At 34.8% G+C, this 24,850-nt stretch overlaps 1 protein-coding gene across 8 annotated transcripts in view; it reads right to left on the bottom strand.

The window, feature by feature from the left end:
- PCLO (piccolo presynaptic cytomatrix protein) overlaps positions 1-24,850 on the bottom strand; it is a 407,515-nt gene that overhangs the window by 192,558 nt on the left and 190,107 nt on the right. For all 8 annotated transcript variants that reach the window (XR_014300995.1, XM_082692496.1, XM_082692497.1 and 5 more), the window contains exon 4: positions 9,178-9,888. Coding sequence is in view for 7 of the 8 variants with exons in the window: in XM_082692496.1 (XP_082548622.1) it covers positions 9,178-9,888 (711 nt within the window). In the remaining variant the exon portion in view is untranslated. The remainder of the gene's footprint in view (positions 1-9,177; positions 9,889-24,850) is intronic.

Below are 24,850 nucleotides of genomic sequence, written 5' to 3'. Positions count from 1 at the left end.
AACATAGAGACTTTTTGCATAAGTCCAAATTAAAAATATCTATGAGCAAAATGAAACTCAACTAATCCAGTTGGTTTCCATGCTTAAAGTAGAGTGTTAAAATAACCCCACAGCCCTGTGGAATGAAGAGATCAGAAAACGAGCCCCAGGAGGACATGTTCTGTCTGACCCTAGACTAAGAGGCCATCTCAATTCCACTAAGTCTGTATACTGAACTAACCATCTCAATATTTTCAGTGGGTTTGTATGCATGGGTTCCTCCAACCCATTTGTAACCCAAATGAACAGATAGAGGTCAGGTTGAACAACAAAAAAGCAAACATGCAAAAACCTTCCTTCCTTCTCTCCTCTTTCCTCTCCCTCTCCTCCTCCTTTTCCTTTCCCTTCTTCCTTTAGCTATAGAGTTCTCAAATACAGATGCTGTCAGTTTGATATTCATTTTACATTCATGTTCTCACTACCTGTTGTTACTAGGTATGGTTAGAGATGTATCTTGAATGCATTATATGGTAAAATGTTTTCGCCAAATTTACAACATGACACAACTCAAATTTTTAAAAAGTGGTGATATATTATTCATGACTTCATGCAAAAAAATAAAAACCCATATGTACTCTTTGGTTTACCATGAATTAACTTCCGTGGGTCATTTCAGATGTCTCCCCAGGAAAAACTTACTTTTCAGCAGCGGTAAGACTTTTAGTAGTAGGGCCAATGAGCACCTGACTAATTTTGGTTCCTTTGTCTTAAGAGATGCACATTAAAGAGGTAAGCACAGAAGAAGCACATTTCTAACAAAATCTTTCTAGATGGTCCAAGTGGACGGATGTTCCTCTCTCCTCACATCCCACACAATGATGAGCACAATTTTTTTGAGTTCAATATGCTTTCTATGTCTTTCCTTATCTTCCTTCCCAACCTTCACTAAATCACAGTAAATACTGTAACCAGAGTGATGGGGCACCTAAGCTCCTTGTGAGGAAAAAAAAAAAAATAAAAAGAAATCAAATTTGTGAAGGTGTCATTTATATTCTTTATTTTGTGTCTGCATAACTTATAAAACAGAACAAGGTAATAAATTATCCATATATATGGAGGAAATGTAACCATTGTTATATATAACAATTGAGTATAATAATAAAAGAAAAGTTATAGTTTCATACAATGAATTCTACAAGGTCTACATTTTACAAAAATAAGAATAGGACCAGACATGCAATGTAAAAAGGAAATCAAGATACATTATATAGAAGACTAACACACATAAATATCAAAATACCTACAATCCCCTTCTGTGGTCTTTCTCCATAGGATCATGTTTTCTTTCCTTCCTTAGTACCATGTTCTACCCACTTCCCCCTCTTGCCCCTCTCCTGGTCTCTTTCCTCCACATTCCGCAGAGGATTCAATCATTATTTATGCATGATGATGCTGTGATGATTTTTCCCTCTAAATGACTCTTCCTTTCCATATTATGAAGTGGCTAACGGCTGCAAACATTTTCTCTACAGGCTTATGGGTCTAAGATAAAATGTTTGGGGTGGTTAATAAGAAAATCAAGTTAGGTGACCAAAGGGCATTTGTCTAAACTATTTAGAAGAAACCTGGTCATGGATTTATTGTGACACAGTAAATTGAAAAAAAGAAAATTCATAATGTCAACTCTTCTCACACTAACTAGCATAGGAGTAAAGTCTCCTGAGAGAGGAGAGTGACCTTCTGCTTTTTCATTACACTGTTAGTTATTAACTACCAGATCATATGCTGACCAAGCTCTTTGCCTCTTTAAGGATCCTACATGTTCATTTCTTTACCCTCTGCTGCTAAAATCAAAAAAAAGAAAAAAGTTGCTCTTCATATGCAGAGATAGATATACTGAGACACTCATCTGTCCAAGTATTTATCCCCAGACAAGTTAACTGGGCTATATAGATTTAACACTGCAAACTCGTGATTCATGGATATATATAGATATATAGATATATATTAACAAGGGAATAATTTGATCAAAGTAGATGGTACTGAGAAGATCATAAAACACAGTGTGTAAGTTGGATTTGGTTTTCTCTAATTATTTAATCTTCCAATGGCTGTCTGGAGTACTGTAACTCTAGAGGAATATGAACAAAGGATTTACAAGAGGGAGGTGTAATTTGACTTATTTTCTTCTAAATTTCTAAGTCCCTAGGACTAAAAGATTGAGAGTTTTCTCCTAGTTGCTTCAAAAAAAATATATGGTTATTAAAAAAAAAGTATGGTTGTATACTTATTTTTGAGAAGAATGTTAAACTATTTATGATAATATATTAAAATATATTAAGATTTACTGAAATGAACAGATTCAAATAGTTCTTTATAAATTACATATATATTATATATAACACATATATGTATATGTATAAATATCACTGAATTTTCTTATGTATGCATTATTTTCTTCATTTGAATGGGTAACCAGAAAATGAAATTAATTATCTATTTCATTTTTTACACGTAATGCCATCTAGAATGACCTCTGAAATGATTATTTAAGAGGAAAATTCCATGCATCTACTTTTTACACAAGAATTTTTGTTTGTCACTTGGAGGCAGTGAGTGGGAACAAACATAATTTAAGCATACCTGCATACCTTTTTATTTTTTTAATAGCAATGTCATTTCTCAATTCCCCTGAGGAACACATTTTCTGTGCATTTTTCTGAGTACATTTAGCATTAGAGCCTACTGCACTTACTTTTACTGTTACTGTTATTGCACTTTTCCCATGTATAGAATTATAGTACTTGAGCCTTTCTAGCTGTGTATATGAAACAATTATGCAAAATTTCCAGAGGCTAAGATTCATATATATTTATATATATATATTTTTACTTATTAACTAAAAGTAGAGAGTGGAGAATTCCTTTTCCTTCTAATATTCCCCTGCCATTTACTGACCTGGAGACCAGTCAGAGAGAGGCAGTGATGAACTTGACCCATTTGAAACTCTTCGATGGTGGCATGTCCTGAAGCCTTCTCTAGTGATGTAGAAAGTGCCAAGACACACCTGTACTGGCAAACTCAGTTCAGCCCCTTTCATAAATGCAGAGATGTTTAGCTTTTCATACGAAAGGCAAATGGAAGTTTACTGAATATTGCCATGTTGTTGGTAAATTTAATACTTACAAAGAAAGGATGCGATATAGCTTAATTTTTCCAAGCCATTTATTTCAATGTGCCAAAGTAAAACAACAAATGAATGATCTTTAATCATTTATACAATGGAAGGGTCAAAATGGATTACTAGCCTGATTGTTCTGAACACTCTAAAAATTAAGTCTATAATGTTCAGTGGGATTGGAGAGAAAAACTGAAAATTCTCACCTACACGGGAATCTTTTTCACAACAGAAAAACTCATTATTTTTCATTCCGATTATGCTGTCATCATATACAATGACTTCTACGTAACTTGATTATTAACGTCTTGGTCATTTTAGGCAGAAATAAAAGTTTATGCTAACGGATGTTCAAATTTTGGTGTTTATCAGGAGAGCTACAGTGTTTCAATGTAATACATCACATGCAGACAAGCAGTATTCTGTTTAAGTATATAGATAACAAGAGAACTCTGTAGCAACATGAAATTTTAAAATAGTAAACAAAAAAGTAAAGAAGACTATCTTTCAAATTACTTATTATATTTGAGGATGCATTTTAATTTCATTTGACAAACACATTTTGACCGAGAAGAATAAATGGACAGACAAAAAGATATGGTGACAAAAAAATGTAAACAATATACTATGAAAATACGAAAAACACAAATGACATGGGATTATAGCAGTAGTTGCTAAGAGAAGAATAGTTATCATAATTATTGGCAGTATGGTACAAGTGTTATAAGACTGATGTGTAGTCTTGAAAAGCCACTCTTTTATAATCAGAACTGGACTATAATCTTGGCTTTGCCAAATTCTTAGCCATATGATCCTGGGTACAGAAATTCAGTTTTCTTCAATTTAAAGAAGATCAATATTTACCTCATCCACTGTTGTGCGGATGAAACGATTGAGAAAAGACTTAACATAGTGCCGAGAATATTCTAAGAGATAAATTAAGAATATTATCTTGATTTCAAACAAAAAACAAACTTAACACCAGTCAACACATGGAGTTTAACAGCAGAAGTGACAGCCACCGAGGTGAAAAGTGGTCATTTCAGGCTGACGGAAGTGAGCAGCAACAATGTACAGGGACCTGAGTGCAAGTTATACTGGAGCCATATTCCACAGGGCTGAGAAAGCCAAACTAAGTTATCTGGACAGGAGTCTTGGCCATGGGATGCAAAAGCCTAGGTGAGTTTGAAAATGATCTAATGGGCCAGAAGAAGTAGATGTAAAGATTTTTACTATATTTTTAATTCAAAATTACATGCTTCTAATATTTAATAAATGGACTGACACTAATATTCCTTTACTTCTTATATGAGTTGGTTCCAGTTCTATAAGGAATCCTGAGGAAAAACTAGGAGTTACACTCTAAGGAGAAGTTATAGTGAGGTAGTCACTTTATTCATCCATCTTTACACTGAAGTTTCCTATTCAGTTGGGCAGCTCTCTGGCTTTTATTACTTATTAGCAATTGTACCGGCTTTCCTGTTACAGGTAAGTGGTAGACAAAAGATTCTTGCAAAACAAAAATCACGTCATAAAGATAATAACATAAGAAATACACAAACACACGACAAACACATTACTAAAGAAGCTGACACTCCTCATATCATTACAAGCTTTTCATCAGCCACATTGCAACATAAAGGCAATGATGACCAAGTTAAACCAGATCTGACAGTTTGCCAAAAGCACCTGCCATTATCAGGAAACCTATTGGACATCTGTATTGATGTCCATTATTGCCAAGAGCAAACCTTGCCTAAACACAACATGCTTTATTTAGCACCATAGCAAGCGATATGACACCATCACAAACTTCTAAAATTTACTGCAAATTCCAGAACTTCCCCAACTTTCAATAAAATGAAAAATAAACACTTACAATCTTCTTTTGATTTTTCTTATTTGATAAGAAAAGACAAAAAAAAAAGTCACACGTCATCTGGAGAAACTTTCCATATCCAGCATGGAAAAATGGATGAAGTAATATGTAGGAAATGATATGGTGACAAATCAAACTGTATTTCTTTGTCAGCAAATATTGCTGGAAAGAATAAATAAATAACTAGAAGGTCTGGGAGAAATTATAACAAAGTGAGTAGCAAAAGTTTTGATAATAACAGAATCAAAGTGTAGATATTTTTAATATTTTCAGTTTAAATACTATTTCTGCTTGAGTAATATTTAAAGTGCTACTCTAAGCCACCAAGTATATTACCTACTGAAGAGTTGGCTTTTTTTGACAGAATTATTATTTTTAAAAGGGTAAGATTACAGAGATAGCAGTATCTGTGAAGTTAATTTACTATATCTGGTGACAAGTAGGTCAGAATAGGAAAGAATGACTTAGGATTTTGTGGATGTGGTGTTTGTTGTATAGCGATGAACCTTTATATCTTGAAGACTATCTTTAATGACAGGGATAGTGGGGGGCGGGGAGAAAGGTAGATGGGAAAAAATAAACCCTAGTTATTAGCAATATGCTACTTAGTAAGTATTTAGTAAACAATAAACATAAAAATATAGAAATAAAAAAACTCAAACATAAAAATAAAAGAAAAATAAATTCTCTTTAAGAGAATTATCATGTGAAAACAGCCCTCTGAAACAGAAATTTGGAAATATGTGATTGTGCTATATAAAATGGCATATGTCATTTTTAAAAACTGTCATATCTGCTCCCTTAACAAATTTTAAAAAGAGTATTATAATCTGCTTCTAAGCCTTCCAGATGCGGAACTCCAGCGGGCTTTAAAGGAATTTGTGTGTATGTATATGTATATATATATATACATATACACACACACACACATATACACACATACACACACACATATCTATGTAAATATATATATATTAAATTCCTCATTTTCTGACAGATAGCAAGAACAAATTATTGGTATCAGGGAAGATTAACATTTGTTTGTGGACTTTTCATAATTAAAAAAATTATTTTCAGGGGCACCTGGGTGGCTCAGTGGGTTAAAGCCTCTGCCTTCAGCTCAGGTCATGATCTCAGGGTCCTGGGATCGAGTCCCGCATCGGGCTCTCTGCCCAGCAGGGAGCCTGCTTCCTTCTCTCTCTCTCTCTGCCTGCCTCTCTACCTACTTGTGATCTCTGTCTGTCAAATAAATAAATAAAATCTTTAAAAAAAATTTATTTTCAGTTTCAAACTAAAACACGTAGCAAGATTTGGCAAGTACAAACTCTGATCCAGTCCTTCTAATTCTGATATATCCTTATGGATTATCATTCTTGTTATGGATGGTCATTAAAACTAAACATCAAAATACCAAAATTAGCTTAACTTAAAAGATGAAATTCAAATAGCTCTATCATAAAACTTTAGACCAAGATTTTTAAAAATGTTAAAGTACAATCAATGCTTTCTCTAAAATACTATTATTAATCATATTTTAATGTGATTAAGGTGATCAAGTGTATCTATATTAGATAAACTAACAATAATTTTAGCTTATTTCACTGATTTATATTATGTTTTTGTGAATGTTTTCTATTGTTAATAATATATTAGTAAATCAGTGTATACATTTGATTCAGAAATAAGTACACACATACCAAGGTAGTAAAATAAAAGAAAAAGTAGTGATAAAAGGATGTGATAAAAAGATAGTGATGAAGGTGTAAAATAAAATTAAAAGTACATTAACAAAAAATTTGGCTATTTCTTATTTAGATTCTTTAACAAGCAATGGGAAGTCATTAGCAATATCTGGGTGACAGAGTTAAATTATGTGAAATTTGGAAAATACTTCTCTTAACTCTAGAAGACAAACTGAGGGTCATTGGAGGGTAAGTGGGTAGGGGATGGGGTAACTGGGTGATGACTATTAAGGAGGGCATGTGATGGGAGGAGCACTGGGTGCTATACAAAACTAATGAATTATTGAACACTACACTAAAACTAATGATGTACTGTATGTTGACTAACTGAATTTAAATAAATGAATAAATAATAAATATTCATAGATATTCTTTTGTAATAAAAATGTTATTTTTATTAAAAATTAAAAAGTAAAATGAACATTTGTCATCTTCTGTTGAGGTCACTGTAACAAAATAAAACTGCCACGCATAAGTAAACAAAAAAAATGGTCTGACAACCATATATATGGAAGTAGGGAGAAAGAGCAGGGAGCAGGCACGGTGACATAATTAGAATCTCGAATCATTAGTGACAGGTCATGAAGGCCATCATTAGGAGCATCTTCAGGAATAGGCATCAACAGACAGGAATGTGATAAATTGGATGCAGAGAGCAAAGAGTGGGAAGGTAAGAAGAAATCTGAGAGTACTCAAAAGGGTAGTGACTGGGAGGTTAGAGACGAATGAATGATATTGTCATTACCAGAAACAGAAAGTCAGAAGAAACTGCTTCTATAGAGAGTGGATGAGATTCAAACAAATGATTTCCGGTTTACAGTAAGGCTTTGAAGCAGAACTCATACTGGGTATTTGAAAACACAAATCTGATACTCAAAAGAGGGCCAGGAGGGTTGCAGGTAGACTTAAGAATTGCTCATGTGGCTCCCCTAAGAACAAAGAAGACAAAACTCAAACCAAAGCAAAACACAAAGAAAACCTAATCATGTAGAGATTAGGAAAGAAAGCGATACACAAAGTCAAAGTACAACTCATAAAGCATGAGCAGAAAGACAAAAAGAGAACCAAAAGGGAAGGGTCACAAAAACCAGGGGCACTTCACAAACAGAGAAACAGCCAAAGGCACCAGGTTTTGCCAAGCGGTTAGCTAGAAGAAGCAACAGGTGGTGGTCATGTTACTAGATCCAGCCATTGGAATAAAGAATATACAAGCACCAGCTCTGACTCTGATATACAAGTAACGAAGGTAGACCAGGATTTACTTAACGAGTGATACAACATGTATCAAAGATGGGTTAGTAACCATGTGTGAAAACTGAAAACACCAAAAAAATGTACTATAGATTCTTATTAAAGTTCTAATATTAACTTTTAATATTGATAAGTCATTTTTTTCCCTTCAAGTCACTGCTGTTATTTGTGAGGTAAAATCATTCAACCAGATATGATGTAAGATCTCATGTAGTTCTAAAACAGAGTTCTTCTAAAAATGACATTATTGCTTGTACAGATAGAGGTTAAAATGGATACTCTGAAAAGCTGCCACTAAAAAAAGAGAACATATATTATTTCAGATGATGCCTGGATTATAAATAATCCTTCAATAATAAACACATTAAACAAACTCCAAATAGAGTGTGTTATATTAAAATCATGTTAAATACTAAAATTGACTTTTGTCCTGAATTTTAGCCACACTTTTTTTTTTGGGGGGGCAATTGCAGTTTAATCATTTTATGGCTGGTGGCTCCTTAAAAGGCTTTCAAGCAGAAAGAAACATGTTGACTTGCTTAATGCAGGTGACTAAGTAAATAGAAACTTATATAAAGTCACATTTTTTTATAGAATTTTTTTTTAAGATTTTTAATTTATTTATTTGACAGAGAGAGATCACAAGTAGTCAGAGAGGCAGGCAGAGAGGGAGGGGGAAGCAGGCTCTCTGGCGAGCAGAGAGCCCGATGCGGGGCTTGATCTCAGGACCCTGGAATCATGATCTGAGCTAAAAGCAAGGCAGATGCTTAACCCACTGAGCCACAGAGGTGCCCCAAGACACATATTATTTTATATTAAAGGTAGATACTGATTTTATGTTCATAGAGGAGAGGAGAAGAAGAAACTTATTTAAGAAACTCTTCTTATCACTCTCCAGAATCCCAGTAAATTACCAGATATGCATAAAAGCAAGGAAAATAAATTTGATACCTATGCTTTATTTATGTTAGATCAAGCTGTCAGAAAGCCTGAGTTGTTCATTTCAGCAACTGTTACACATTTCCAAAAGTGCCTTCAATCCAAGGCTTGCACTTACATAATTACCATTAAGCACGCTCTGTACTTAGGTAAAAATTCACAAATTTCATATATATAAGACGGTGCAAAGACAGGAAAATGTAACTTACTGTTTTTTCTTTCCCAGGTTCCACCTGATCAGGCTTTGCTGTGCCTGCTGCCTGTGGTTGTTCTTTCATTGTTTGAGTTGCCTCATCGTCTTCCTTGGGCAAACTTGGAGGCGGGCCACAGGGTTTATCTTCCATTTTGGTCTGTGGTGGCGTCTCCTGTACTACCTGTGGAGTCACTATGCCTTCTGGCTTTTCTTCAGTGGTTGGTACTTGAGTTTTAAATAAGTCTTGTTTCTGTTCCTCCTCTAGAGCTGATGGTTTTGTTACTGGAGGTAACTTTTTGTCTTCAGGTGCTGGCTTTTTTTCTTCAGAGGTTGGTTTCTTTTCTTCAGGAGGTGGCTTTTTTTCTTCTGGGAGTGACTTTTTGTCCTCAGAGGGCGGCTTTTCTTCTTGAGGGGCTGAAGTTTTATCTTTCTCTAGTTGACTCTCTTGTTTGTGATCTGTGGTCACCTTTGGGAGAATCTTTTCAACTGATGGTATTTCTTTCACTTTTTCTGGAAGTATTTGCTCAGCTTCTGTTTTTACTTCTTGTTCCTTCTTTTTCATTTTTGCTTGGGGAGGCATTGTTGTTTTCTGAGATGGTTGTTCTGGAGGGACGGGCATAGGAGAGGCTTTTGGTCTTGAAGGTGTAGATGGCATTTTGCCCATATCTCCGAGCTGTCCTGATATTGCTCTCTGGGTTTGGCAATTTAAACAAAGCCATTCTTGAATCTGCAAAGAAAACAGCAATGAACAGATTAACTATATTATAATGGATCTGTTTTGATGCCTATATTAAGTTAACAGCTGGTGATTTCTAGTTGCTCTTTTGTATAGGGAGAAGGTAGGTCCTTTTTTTCCATATCAATTAAATAGTGACTTCTAAGGAAGACTGCAAAAAGACTATTTATAATCTAAAAATATGAGGAATCCCTAGAGATTGGCAATTCACTCTCCTCACCATAAGGAAGAAAAAAAAATATAGCATTAAAGATGGAGCTGGGGTTGGGGGAAGGGTATGTGGAGTCAGGGGAATATTCACTTTTTTTGGTGAAGAATCTGCATTTGTTCCAAACAGAATATTTTGGAGCGTGGGTGTTTCAAAATTGGTATTTCATATATTTACACAAAAGTATTAAATTTTGTCGTCATTTTCTAGTAACTACAATTAAGCAAAAGTTCTTTTAGGATTTAGCGTATAATCTCCTATCTCTTGATGTGGGTCAAATGTAATTTGATCTACCAGAGTAGAACTTCACAAAGTACATAAAAAGTTTTTAAGAATAATTCATGCATAATTCTCTATCTGCTTTAGGGCTAAAAAAATAATTTCATTCTTAATAATGTTCACATTTCTCATGCAACTGAGCAAGACACAATCATTGGCTCAAATTGTTTAGTATCTTTCCCCCAGAGTTTTTTGAATCTCTGACTAAAATAGTTCCTTGCATTTCTGCTACTCAGTATAATCCGTGGGCCATTTGCACCAACAGCCTGAGGTGGTCATAAGACATGCAAATTGCCAGGAATTCCTAAAACCGTTTTAGCAGGATCCTGGGGGTTGGAGAAGGAGTAAATAAACTGGTTAATTCTTGGTTGATTCTTTTGTAAGTTAAATTCTGAACACAAATCTCTCATAACACATACAAATGATGGCATGGGAGACTGATTATGTTAGCCTAATAATATTGCAGAATTCTTCCCTTATTGATGTATGCTATGTTTTTCCTACCTTATAAATATTATAATGTAAGAGCTAAAGGCTATACATGTAGCCTCTAATTGTTACATTTAACAAATACCTATTCTGTAACGTCCAAGGTTGGAAGAGCATAGAAATAGCATTATATTCATATGTTGCACTGTTTTCTGAGTTCAGTTTCACAAGCTGCTTTCCATACTGGATCACTCTTTCTAGTTACAGGACTGAAAACCATTCATTGTTCTAGAATATTATTAGGAATCTAAGTTTTTTTTTTTTTTGTTTGTTTGGAAGAGATCCAGGGAGGGATTTAACTTTTTATTTTTTATAAACATATATTTTTATCCCCAGGGGTACAGGTCTGTGGATCACCAGGTTTACACACTTCACAGCTTTTATTTCTTATTTCAGTTTCTAATTTCATTAGAGATATTTAAAAAATGTTGCTTAATAATAATGACTTAGGAGCACCTGGGTGGCTCAGTCAATTAAGCATCTGCCTTCGGCTCAGGTCATGATCCCAGGTCCTGGGATGAGCAGGGAGTCTGCTCATGGCTATCCATCTGCACCTTCCCCCCAACCTCCACTCGTGTTCTTTCTCTCCCTCTCACTCAAATAAATATTATCTTTAAAAAAATAATAATGATGACTGTTTTATAACCTGTAAGCTATTACAATTCTTATTTACTTATCTAAAAAGTTAGGACAGAAGTCCATTATTTAATTTTTGTAAAATGTGGTCTATAGAAGTATGCGTTACAGGTTCATTTGCTCTTCTGTGTACAATCATCCAATACCAATTCTCTTCGTAATTTCAGGTCTCAGCAACTCTCAAGTGAATGGTGGCTTCTTTCTATCAGAACTTTATAGAAAAGTCTTAGGAAAGAAACTGGTTTGATTCCTTGTGTCAAATAGGAAAAAGTTCTCTCCAGCTCTTCTGCCCAATAGTCCCCGGAGGGGGTACTTCCAGAGTCCTACAGAAAATCAACCTTTACCTGTGTTGTGGTTTTAAAAACCATGACTCAGTTGAGCCACATCGGAGGATATTTTCATCCAGAACCTGCCATCTTTTAAAAACAAAAGCAGATGCAAAAGCAGCATCATTGCTGTTTTGTCACACAAATTCTAAAAACCAAAAGCAGGTGTGCGTTAAGCATTCCTGGCAAGCCAGGTTCTAAAGTAAAGAAGTTAGGGAGTGTTTTATATACCAGGAACACTGGTATCATTACACTGCAAATTTTTATCAAAATAATAGTGTGATCCTTTTATCTGAGTCTTCGGAACAAAGTTATCATCTCATTATCTTACAAGTAATAGCATATGATACCACAGTGGTACACAGCTCTTGTTAAATTGAAAACGTGTTGAGAAAATAAACAAAGTGACTATTTCAAAGTAATATACTCATTATTTTCATATATTTAAAACTTAGGTAAGAAGATACAAGGTATCCTCTATGTAACCTACAGTGTCAAAAAATACTTCATTTTTCCCAATTTAAAGTAATGTTTGATAAAACTACAAGCAGTGATAACCACACTAGTATGGTCTGCAAGGCAAAAGGAAGACAATGTCAATCTAGAAGAAAAAGGATCTTATCCTGAGAGCATCACTGGCTAGATCAAACTTGCGTTTTCCTTAAATTTCCATCCCTATACAGTTAAACTTGATATTTTTATACTTGGTCTCTCAGTTGCATGACTGATTTGCATTTGAAATAAGATTATTAAGACAAGTCTAATTCTTTTGACTTTACACTTTGATTAACTGTCACCAAAATTCATTTGGGGGCACCTGGGTGGCTCAGTGGTTGAAGCCTCTGCCTTCGACTCAGGTCATAATAAGTCTTTTAAAAAAATAAATTAAAATAAAAAAATTAAAATTTAAAATAATTTAAAAATTTAATTTAAATAAAAAATTAAAAAAAATTAAAAAATAAAATAAAAGTTTAAAAAATTCATTTGGAAACAGAATTTGCTAAATTTACATGTCAAATAATAACAACATAATTCACTTATGTATCTACTCTGTATATATTTATTTTAGTTATATCTATGGAGTACATATACCATTGAGCAAGGATATGTGTAAGGTTTATTTCATGATGGAACTTGCATGAAAGTAGGAGGACTAAGATACGGGTTAAAATAAATATATAGTAAAAATATATTTACATATAAGGGAAATGGAAAGGATATAAAAGTTTCAATGGGCTTGTCTGATGAATTTGTTTAGAACATATGGAATTTGATAATTCATGAATCCCAAAGGAGAATTTTTTCAGCAGACAATTAGAAATGCTGAATTGGAAGACTCATATGTGTGTCTCTTCTTTCTGCAGCTCTAGAACCAAAATTAGAATGCCAACAAATTCAGCAAGCAGAGGAAGTTATAATATCAATAAGGAATTAAAAAGGGGAGGAAAGTACAGTAATACCAAAATTTGCACATTTCTTTAAATATGAAAAATTAAATTGTATTCAGAAAGGGCATATGAAATGGCAGAGGCTAGGGTAAAATCAAAAGTAGAAATGAGAAAGGCCAAAGTGATCAAATTTTAATAATGAGTAAAGTGGGTGAAAATTAATTTTCAAGAAAGTTCATTTTGGGCATATGGGTTATAGCCATTGTCATCTTACCATTAAATACAGACACAATTAGTAGAAAAGTTGGCTTCACAAGTGACAATTTAGGAAATACTCTACAACCACATAAGATGTAATAATCTGTAGTTCACAATTTTTTTTTTTTGCATTCTTTACCAAAAGTAATCCCTAAGATTTTTATATCCCTGTATTCAGGGATTTAATTAAGAAGTATTACATTTCTAGGTCCAAAAAAACATTATCTGCTCTCTTAGTTTGTCAACAGCCACACTACTAAACACGCATCATGTTTCTAGACCAGTAACAATCTGGGGATAAAATAAGCAAGATGCCTAAATTATACAGAAATTCAATGCGTAAATGATCACTGTCTATATCCGGTTTTTACCACCTGAAAGGATTTTACCACATGTGGCATTAACTCTTTCTGCAAATTGCAAAACACTTGACTATTCATAGTTTGCCGTAAGGCTAAACATCAACAGAGTTATAGCGTTATCTTTGAAAATAAAGTCAGTAAGACAGGGGTGCCTGGGTGGCTCAATCGGTTGAGTGTCTGACTCCGTTTCAGCTCAGGTCTTGATGTCATGGTTTGTGAGATGGAGCCCATCAGCCCTGCTCTACACCCAGCAGGGAGTCTGCTTAAAGATTATCTCCCTCTGTCCCTCCCCCTATTTGTTCTCTATTTCTCTCCCTGTAAATAAGTAAATAAATCTAAAAAAAAAAAAAAAAAAACCCAGCAAGACAATCAGAAAATATATATCATGTAATATATATTTATATAAATAAAGCCATTGCTGTTATATTATTGGGTTTACTACATAGAAAATACAAGAAAATACATAGGAAATAATACAGTGCTTATGAAGGCTTTTTTTTTTTTTTACTTACAAGTCATCATTATGGATGCTTCCAGACTATTTCCATTTCATTGGTTTCACTAGGTTCTTAAATTATGTTTTATTTTCAGTATCCTATAAATATCTCCTAATAGTATAAAACATAAAAGATTTTATCTATATTATTATTAAATGTATCAAATACATTCAGAAGACTCTGTGAGACCAATCACCTTTTAATCTAGGGCTTCAACATTAATAACCTGGGCACCAAATTCATTTCCAAGTAGGGGAAATTCTGATAAACAAATAGTGTATAAAAAATAACTCCATGTTGATCACAACATACTAAAATGTATCCAATTGTCAGCTGGTGCATGTTAATAGAATGCATTTATCTTAACATCCAATCATTAGAGCATGTTCAAAGCAATGCTCCACAAATCCATTAATCTTAGGAGCAAAGTAGGAAATGAAGGCAATAAAAACCCAGAAGAGGGACACTGCTGTGCTACTCAGCATTTTTCCATCAATAAGCAATTTGCTTTATATAACATTTCAGCTGTAACTATAGCAACAATACCATTAAGGAAAATCTCCAAACTTCAGGCCTGCCTATTTATTCCTTTTAAGTATCATTTCGGAAGCACGATAATAAGACCTGCAGCAGGTTGAAAGTTGGCCGTTAGACTTGAAATGGTAGAAAACGGATGGCTGCAAAGCCTGTAGGAGACTTCACAGTCATATCTGAGACGTCTTCACCGCATTTTAGCATGAATTTTCATTAAAAGACCAACCAGGCGAATTTGGAAGCTCAGAGAGTTTCCACCAACAAGAGTATGTAAGGAGAGATTACATACTCCCTACTCAAAATTCTGTAAAGGAAAATCAAGCCATCGAGGGAACTTATACTCAAATACCTTGTAGTTTCCAGCCTACTATTGTCTTTGAGTCAACAATAAACATTTTACACAGGTTTCTGTTTGCCTGTTTATCTGCTTTTCACTCAGAATGTTATTTTTTTCAGCTAAAAAATAATTACACTGATGATCTGTTTAGAAATCACTATTTATTTACTCACTAACAAGCCCCCAAACTGGGGAGAAATGTTACCTGCAACTGGTCACTGGTATTCGTCTCATCTGTAGTCTTGGATGAAGGTGTTCTATTTATTGAAGGCCCATATATACACGTATATATATATACATATATATATATGTATATATATATATTCTTTTTTTTTAATTTAATTTTATTTTTTTCAGAGTTCCAAGGTTTATTGTTTATGCACCATGCCCTGTGCTCCATACAGTATATGCCCTCCTTAATACCGACCACCAGGCTCATCCCTCCCCACACCCCTTCCCTTCCAAAACACTCAGTTTGTTTCTCAGATTCCACAGTCTCTCAGGTTTCATCTCCCCCTCTGATTCACCCCATTTCACTTTTCCTTTCTTTCTCCTAATGTCATCTGTGTTATTCCAATGCTCCACATGTAAGTGGTAACACATGATAATTGACTTTGAATACCCAGCTTTTGTATCAACATGGTCGGGACTGGAAGAGATGATGGTGAGTAAAATAAGTCAAGCAGTGAAAGTCAATTATATATTCTTTTTTTAAAGATGGTGCTTTTGAGGAAGAAGCAGGCTCCCTGCTGAGCCAAAAGCCTGACACAGGGCTCAATCCCAGGACCCTGGGGATCATGACTTAAGCCAAAGGCAGGCATTCAACTGACTGAGCCACCCAGGTGCCCTGGGCCCATACACTCATACAATTCAAGTGGACATTCTGAAAATCAGATTTTTTTGGTTTAAATTTCTAAATATATTTCCTTTTGTTACTTGTAAAAGGGAAAAGCACTGAATTCACAGTTGGTGCACTCTTTATTTCAGATTACACAATCGGTTCCTAGACTATACAATCAGGATATTAGAAATCTGTAATCATTCATGAGATTGCACTTTACAAGTATATGCAATGATGTATTTGTGGTATTTCTATTCTTATTCTGTCGCTCCTAAAAATGAATGAGATGTATGTCAGCTCCTCTTCTTATACTGTTGTTGACTAGAATGTATAGCTTCCTTAGTATTTTTGTTCTCTTTACAATCAATGGAACCTATCTCCAAAATACATAAGTGAATGATTGGGGTTATTCCTCACTTATTTTCTGTGAAGATATAAGAATTATATCAGAATGTATTAGAATATAAATAGTCATATGAAAACAAACAAAAAAACCCCAAATGGGCTATTTAAACATTAACTTCCAAAGGAATCGCTGAACGTTAAGGGTAGGAATCAATAATGAATCAAACAGAATATTGGATATTGTTACGAATTTGTACTGGGGTTGTTCTGCCTGGGCTGAAACTGATCTGTGGTCATGCCCTTCTGCATCTCTTCTTTTATGTGGATGCTTATTTCTGTAAGACCACATACCCCCATATACCCGCACAAAGTATTTCACCGATTTGAGGCTCTTAGTGTAAGTTTCTACATAATGTAAACTATATTATCAGATATTTCCATAAATAGCAACATGCCAACTAAAATCATGTATACTACTTCCGGGATTAAAACTATTTCTAAAATATGTATTTTTCTAAACTGAGAAAGTAATCTCTGAGTGTTTCATATTTTAAATGCCATTAAATAAATAACATATACACACATGCATTAATTAAAATACCTCTCAATTACATTAACACAATTTTCACAAGACTTGAAAAAAATCAGGGGCTTCCTTTTAGAAAAAAGACACATATATTTATGTGTATACATATATATACACATATAAAAATATACATATATAAATATGTATATTTGTATTTATTTGCATGGATAAGACCTACATAGGGCTCGTTTCCTTATAATGTCTTCCTTCTTTCTTTCCTTCCTTCCTTTCCCTCCCACCCTTTTCTCCTTCTTTCTTTATATCTGTATAGAGGGAGCAAGAAGAGTAAGCTCACTGAGACTACTCTTTGATTAAAAAAATCTATCTGAGGGACACCTGGGTGGCTCAGTGGGTTAAGCCGCTGCCTTCGGCTCAGGTCATGATCCCAGCGTCCTGGGATCGAGTCCCACATCGGGCTCCTTGCTCCGCAGGGAGCCTGCTTCTCCTTCTGACTCTGCCTTCCACTCTGTCTGCCTGTGCTCGTTCTCTCTCTGACAAATAAATAAATAAAATCTTTAAAAAAAATAATAAAAAAAAATCTATCTGATTTGGTTCAATCACAGGGATCAGGGTAAGTGATCTCCCACCAGTGTGTATAAAGGACAACTCCAAAGACACAGCTGTTTTCTCACTGGTAACCAATGATGCAAACTTACGGGTAATCACACATAATTACTGTGTTACCTTTAGCTAACTCGGCTCTAGCAAAAACAGAAGGCTTAAAGAGAAGGCTCATCTTTGGACTCAAGGCATTACTATTTGCGATTAATGGTTCTAATGTACTACATTCTAGGCTGACAGTTATTTATGTAAGTCTGGTATACAAATAACCAACAGTTTAAAAAATTTCATTTATGTTATATGGATAGCAAGCTCATTTTTTAAATAATCAGTTCTCATCCCTCTGTTTATAAGCTTGTATTATATCCCTATTACAAGAAGTATGTATTTATTTTGCATATGTTAATTAATACATCAAAGCAAAAATTACCTTTTAAGTCTAATGTAGTCAGTAGTCAGCACTACAGGCAATGAGTAATTAAATTTTATAACAAATTTTGAAGATGTTAACACACTTCATCACAAAGGAATTTTGTTAAGATTACAAGGCTATATGCATTTGGAAGACAGATTATTTAAAGCACATTGACTAAAATCTGTAGAACATTTTATAGGATAAACAAAAACCAGTCCCAGTTTTTAATTTAAGCATCACTGTGGATATAATGATCAAAGACAGAATAATCTCACATATGAGGGAGACTGAAATGTACAGGAAGGGGGTAGGCACGAGACCGACCAGACGATGGAGATGCATGCAAAGTGGGTGGAGCGATGGGGCGGTGGTGAGCCCTTCTACAGGACACGGTGCGGCCCTGGAAGCCCTTTTTGCAGGGGAGAATCAGTGTGTTGATTTTGCAAGGCATAAACTTGTCTAGGGTGAACTCTGTTTCCAAAAATTCCCTTCCCTAAATGTTTCCCATTATAACGTGACGCCAGAGACATCTGGTGTGAGATACGGAGGGCAGAAGCCAACAAGCAGCCACGGTGCTTTCCGCATGCTCAGACAGCTAGCACAGGGTCACACGTACTGTTGGCAGCTCACACATGTCACTTACTGCTTAGGACAGTAGGCAGGCATACAGCTGCTCTGTTTTCCTCTGGATTCTTCTTCAGCTTCTTCTTTAGCTTTTAGGATGGAGACAATGGGAACAGACCGGGTTCTGGGCTGTTCTCATGGGTTCTACCTGGTCCCTGCTCTCCCCTCTTTTAAATTCATCTTTCTTTCCTCTGCCTGACCTCCATCCTTCAATCTTCAGTAGGCTTTCAGCAATCACTTACTTAAGATCATATCCTTACAACAAAATCCTTATATAGATTCTATACTTCCTAATGGTCTGTTTCTCTAATTAAAGTCCAAGTGATAGAATCACAGTGAGTCATCTGTTATTCAAGGAATGATGATGTATTACACTTTTATACAGTTATGTCGGTATATGTGCAAAGTAATTCCAATAGTGTATTTCAGATCTTAAGTTGCATGGCAAAGAAAGTACACTTAACTGGAATTCAAGAGAAATAGGGACTATCTTTGGTTCTGTCAGTGTGACATGCATAAATAGATTATCTAGAAGTTTTTATTTTTTATTTTTTGGGGGGGTTAAAATTATGATAAAAAATTTTAAAAAGCCCCCCAAAATAATTTGTGACATATATACATACGTGTATATATATACAATGAAAAATTTTAAAGGGTGAACACCCATGCATCCACTGATCCCTTAAATGGAACACAGACAATATTATTAGAGACTTTTACTATCATATCCTATTCTGTACTCTCAAAGAACAACCACTATTTTAATTTTTGTGTTGTTTTACATTTTATGGTTTTAATATGTGTATAATATTTATATATGTTTTACTCTTATATATTTTTGAACTATATATAGTTTTGTGCATTTTCCCCTTTTATTCTTTTTCAGTAAACTCTGCCTAGATACAAAAATGATCAACAAAATATGTGTGGGGCATAAAGAAAAAGTTTATAATCAACACCTGGGAACAAAAATTAACAAATGGAATACTATCATATTTGAAGCTTCTTTCAAACTCACCTCTTTATATCTTCCTTCAAGTTAACTATCATCCTATCTTATCTGTCTATAATTACAACATTTTGGGTACAGTTTTACCCTATATGTTTAAGTCCCTAAACAATATATTGCTTGCTATTGAATACTCTGAGAAATGGTACCTAAATTTCCTTTCCGTTTTTGAGTCTCATTTTAGTGTTAGAGTTTTAAAGTGTTATTTTAGATGGACAGGTAGGTAGGTATGTAGATAGATATGGATAACCTTCCAAATCAAAGTATTTCCTCAAAACTAAACTATGGTGCTATTAGCTAGTACTGATGATGATGATAGGTAAGTATTACGTGTAAGACCATAGCTAGGTGTAGCCACCGTGAGAAACTAGAAAATGCGTGACTCACATGAACTCATTCAATTTCATTTTTTAAATTTTTTAAAGATTTTATTTACTTATTTGACAGACGGAGATCACAAGTAGGCAGAAAGGCAGGCGGGGGGGCGGGGAGGAGGCTCCCCGCAAGGCAGAGAGCCCGATGTGGGGCTTAATCCCAGAACCTGGGGATCATGACCCAAGCTGAAGGCAGAGGCTTTAACCCACTGAGCCACCCAGGCACCCCTCAACTTCATTTTTAAAAATATTAGAGACCCAACAAAACACATCTGTTCCAAACTCAGGTTATGAACCAGCAGTGTACATTCTCTTCACTGGACCAGCATTTAATTAAAAACTTAGTAAAAACCCTATAATCTGAGTGATCAAAGATTACTGAATTACTATGAGGCTAATTTTTAAAAAAGTAGAATATGATTGTTCAGATATCCAAAAATAGAGTTCATAAAGATTTGAGCATTCTATTTTTAGATAGCTTTTGGCTTCACGTTTAGTAACTAATGAATATTGAGGGATCTCAAAAAGACTTCAAAGTAGTGTTATTCAGTTCATTCACAGAATATTTACTGCTTATTTGCAATGATTTTCATGCTATTTTAAGTGCGAAATATATATTCGCTGTTAGAAGGACCAACATAATTATATAAGAACCAACAAAAATACATTAAATGTATATTCATATATGATTCATGTATGATTTATAGATGGAAAATATAGAGTCTAGGCTGAAACTAGTAGAGATAGAAAAAAAATCAAATTTAAGTAAACAGTCAAGAAGGACTTAGTTTCTCAGTTATGGCATGACTATAGGCATCTTTTAAAGCTAGTCATTTCTTCAAGCTGTTCTTTTTCTGGCAGCCAATCATAGACTTGAGGATCTAAGTCTCATATATTAAACCTGAACTCCATCTGTATTTTAAAAATATATAAATGGATAACATAAATACACACATATATTTTTATTAGACTACCTGTTCATGAAAAATATTTGAACAATTGGAAACTATTATCAAACATTACCTTGACTAGTCTGATATCCTGAAAGACTTTTTAAGGATGTAATTTCTGATGATGATGCAATAGCCAGTTGCGTGACTATATTTTACTTAATGATGCCACTATTAGAAAACTATTCTAAATACAACAATGCAAACATAAGTCAGAAGGTAGATGCAAGGGAAGAGAAAGTACTGAAGAATTTAAAGTAGTTTATATAATTCCATAAAAAAAATATTATCCATTATTTCACTATCTGGTATTCAACAATGTGCCAATAATGTATATTATACATTCAGACTTTCAGGACTCAGTCTCCAGCTCAACATTATACTGCTGCCAGCAAAGAGATAGGTGTAGCCCTTAGAAGCCTGAAGACTCACTAGTTATTCACAGGATCCAGGGAAAAATAGACATTTCAAGTAGGTTTAACTTTCATGTGTGTTGTTGTCTCTGGCTTACAGCCAGTAAGGATGGGCTGCAGTGAGGAGGGGCTGAGACTGGGAGACTGGATAATATAGGAAGTCCAACTGGCAAAGATACTAATAAATATTAGGCAGCAAAAACATACCATTAGCCTACTCATTCATGCAATGAATAAACTCATAATTTTAGAACTCCTTTCCAGTTTAATGGACAGATAATAACAGAAAGTAAATACTCGTCCACATAAACCAGATTTTTAATAAGAGACATAAGTTCAATTGATTTCCTCCTAATGAAGAAGAGATATTGATGGATGGATGCTAGTAAAAAGATCCCAAAAGCTTTATAAATACCATTAACCAGAAAAACCACTGGACAAAATCCCAGAACTTAGTCTAGTCTGCATATTTTCATCACCTAAGGGAGCCCAAGACACCCCATTCAATCCTTGTTATCCCTCTCTCCACCCACTCCGATCTGCTCATTGTTTTCTAGACAGTGAGAATGTGACACCGGGGATGAGTCAGGAGCAAAGGGAGAGGAAAAGGAGAGGGTCTTGCCAGAGATACATAGAATGCTTAGTTTTCACACCTGCCCCTACTGGATCTCTGGATCAATGTGGGAGTGGTACTTCCAGGGATCTGTGGTATCCTGAGGCCCTCAGAACACAGGAGAGGCAGAACTGCTCCATGGGGAAGCTGGCTGGATCTGTACTGCCTGCACTGCTCAGCCAAGTCAAGTGATTATTGAGACAGTAATTGGTATGATTCTTTTCCATCTCAAAAACAATCTGACCAGGAAATGTACCCCCCCAAAAATCAACACCACTTTCTGAGCCTTTAAGTGTGTACAGTGTGCTTGGCTGAAAAATAGGACTATAAAACAGAATTCCCATTTTTAACAGATAACTGATTTCCATTTAGCATATAACTTCCTCCTGAGGCTGCTTGTATTTGAAGAGGACAAGCTCACTCTGAAGGAATGACAGTGCACTGCAGAGGTTACAAGCTTGCACAGATGACCAGGGTGGCAAGAGAAGAAATGGAATGAAGGAACTGACACTGCCCAGAAAAACTATCCTGATTTACACGGAACCTAAACATTTAAACATGGAGGAGGAACAGGTTCTGGAAGCCAGTGAATATATTTATCTCATTGACTCCTGATGACCATCAGAGGAGAGAACTTCTACAATCACATTCACTATACAGATAAAGAAACGGAAGCATAGAAACTCAAGAGTCACTTCACGATCAGTATCTAAAGCTAGTAAGTGGCAGATCTCAGAGAAGAGGTCACAGCTCGTACATCTGGATTTTAAAGAATATAAAGGATACTTAGAGCTGAAGGTGGGGATTTCCTAGAAATGCCATTCAAAAGAAGATAACAAAAACCAGATTCTTGGAAAATAGCTCCACTTACACAAAAAGAGAAACCAGCAAAGCCAAGTAAACAGGGTCATTCAAGAAAGGTGGGGGGGGAGGGAATTGGCAATTTTTATTAAACTCCAGTGAAAAAGATGAGAATTTCAAAGTAAAAGGCAACACTGCCAAATACTGAGGTTAAATGATACATATTTCAAAAAGAGTGGCAGACCAGTCTCTTTTCACAACTGAACCAAGTACTCTCTTTATATATTTCCTCCTTAATTGATTGCTTTGTCCCTATCATCTTTGCAATAACTGTTTTGATGTTTCTCAAGTGGCCTACATAACTGACTATAAACAATTGTTTTACCTGTGATTAAATATATAATTATATCTAAAATAATAAGTTATGTTTATTACATTGCTTTATCTTTATGTGATGAGTATAAGCATTTAAAAACACAAATGAAGTAAAACCTTAGAATTCAATTCAAGTGCCATGGGAGAATATTGCTTTGAATGAGATCAGATTTTGAAGTAGAAATTTATTTGTGAGATATAATTTTTTTCCATATAGAGTATTAAATGATTAGACTTTATGTAAACTGTATGTTACTGTAGAATGAGGCTCAATACTTTTTCCTTTCTTTTTTCCTAGTTTTTAAAATGGACAAACTGGTTAGGATGTAAATAAACAATGAGAATATTCTATGTGCTTTGTATACTGATGCATACATGGGAAGCACCATAATTTTTTTTTTTTAATTCCTGGAGAAGTTACTGAGATACCATACTTCACTCAATTAATTTATCAATCCACATGTTCTCACCAGATATTGTATTGGGTGCCCTATATTAATATAGAGATTAAATATAGAGTTGTTTATTACAGACAGTCCAAGGTCTAGAAGAAAGAAAGAAAACACTGTCTCATTATTCTTTTTTTTTAATTTTTAAGTTTTTATAAACATATAATGTATTATTATCCCCAGGGTACAGATCTGTGAATGGCCCTGTTTACACACTTCACGGCACTCACCATAGCACATACCTTCCCCAATGTCCATAACCCTACCACCCTCTCCTTACCCACTCCCCCTGGTAACCCTCAGTTTGTTTTATGAGATTAAGAGTCTCTTATGGTTTGTCTCCCTCCCAATCCCATCTTGTTTCATTTTTTCCTTCCCTACCTCCCCAAACCCTCACATTGCCTCTAAAATTCCTCATATCAGGGAGATCATATGATAATTGTCTTTCTCTGATTGACTTATTTCACTCAGCCTAATACCCTCTAGTTCCATCCACGTCATTGCAAATGACAAGATTTCATTTCTTTTGATGGCTGCATAGTATTCCATTGTGTATATATACCACATCTTCTTGATCCATTCATCTGTTGATGGACATCTAGGTTCTTTCCATAGTTTGGCTATTGTGGACATTGCTGCTATAAACACTGGGGTGCATGTGCCTCTTTGGATCACTACATTTGTATCTTTAGGGTAAATACCCTGTAGTGTGATTGCTGGGTCATAGGACAGCTCTATTTTCAACTTTTTGAGGAAACTCCATGCTGTTTTCTAGTGTCTCAGTATTCTTATTATAAAAACAAAAGGTGCTCCGGAAACACAACGAAGATGGGATCTATGTAGAGTAGGGGATAGTGAGAGTCAAGTAAGGCTATTCAGAGTAAATAACAACAGGTCTAAACTATGAAGTAGTGTTAGCCAGACAAAAAGTATGCTCAGCTGAGGGGCAAGTTTAACAGTGAATTTATTATGACCAGAAAGGAAATGTGTATAGAAAGGGAGTAATGACTGTAACATAGCAGATGCTTAAGAAAAGGAACTTTGCTGTCTCACATTGCCATAAATTATCTTATACCCATATTATATGTATCCCAGACTACTACCTTTACTTTGTGGACCAGGCTAAAAAATATTCCAAACCTAAGATATTAAAACTTTCTTGTTTTTTTAAATGAAAGCAAAAATATAAATTTGATAGTTCAGCTATTACACTTAGTATACATTCAGGGCAGCTGAATCCTCATATTTTATTTTGTTATACTTTATTTTATTTATTTCTTTAA

The sequence above is a fragment of the Mustela nivalis genome (assembly GCF_964662115.1).
Source record: "Mustela nivalis genome assembly, chromosome: 12".
NCBI lineage: Eukaryota > Metazoa > Chordata > Mammalia > Carnivora > Mustelidae > Mustela > Mustela nivalis.
This window is presented reverse-complemented; position numbering and strand designations above follow the sequence as displayed.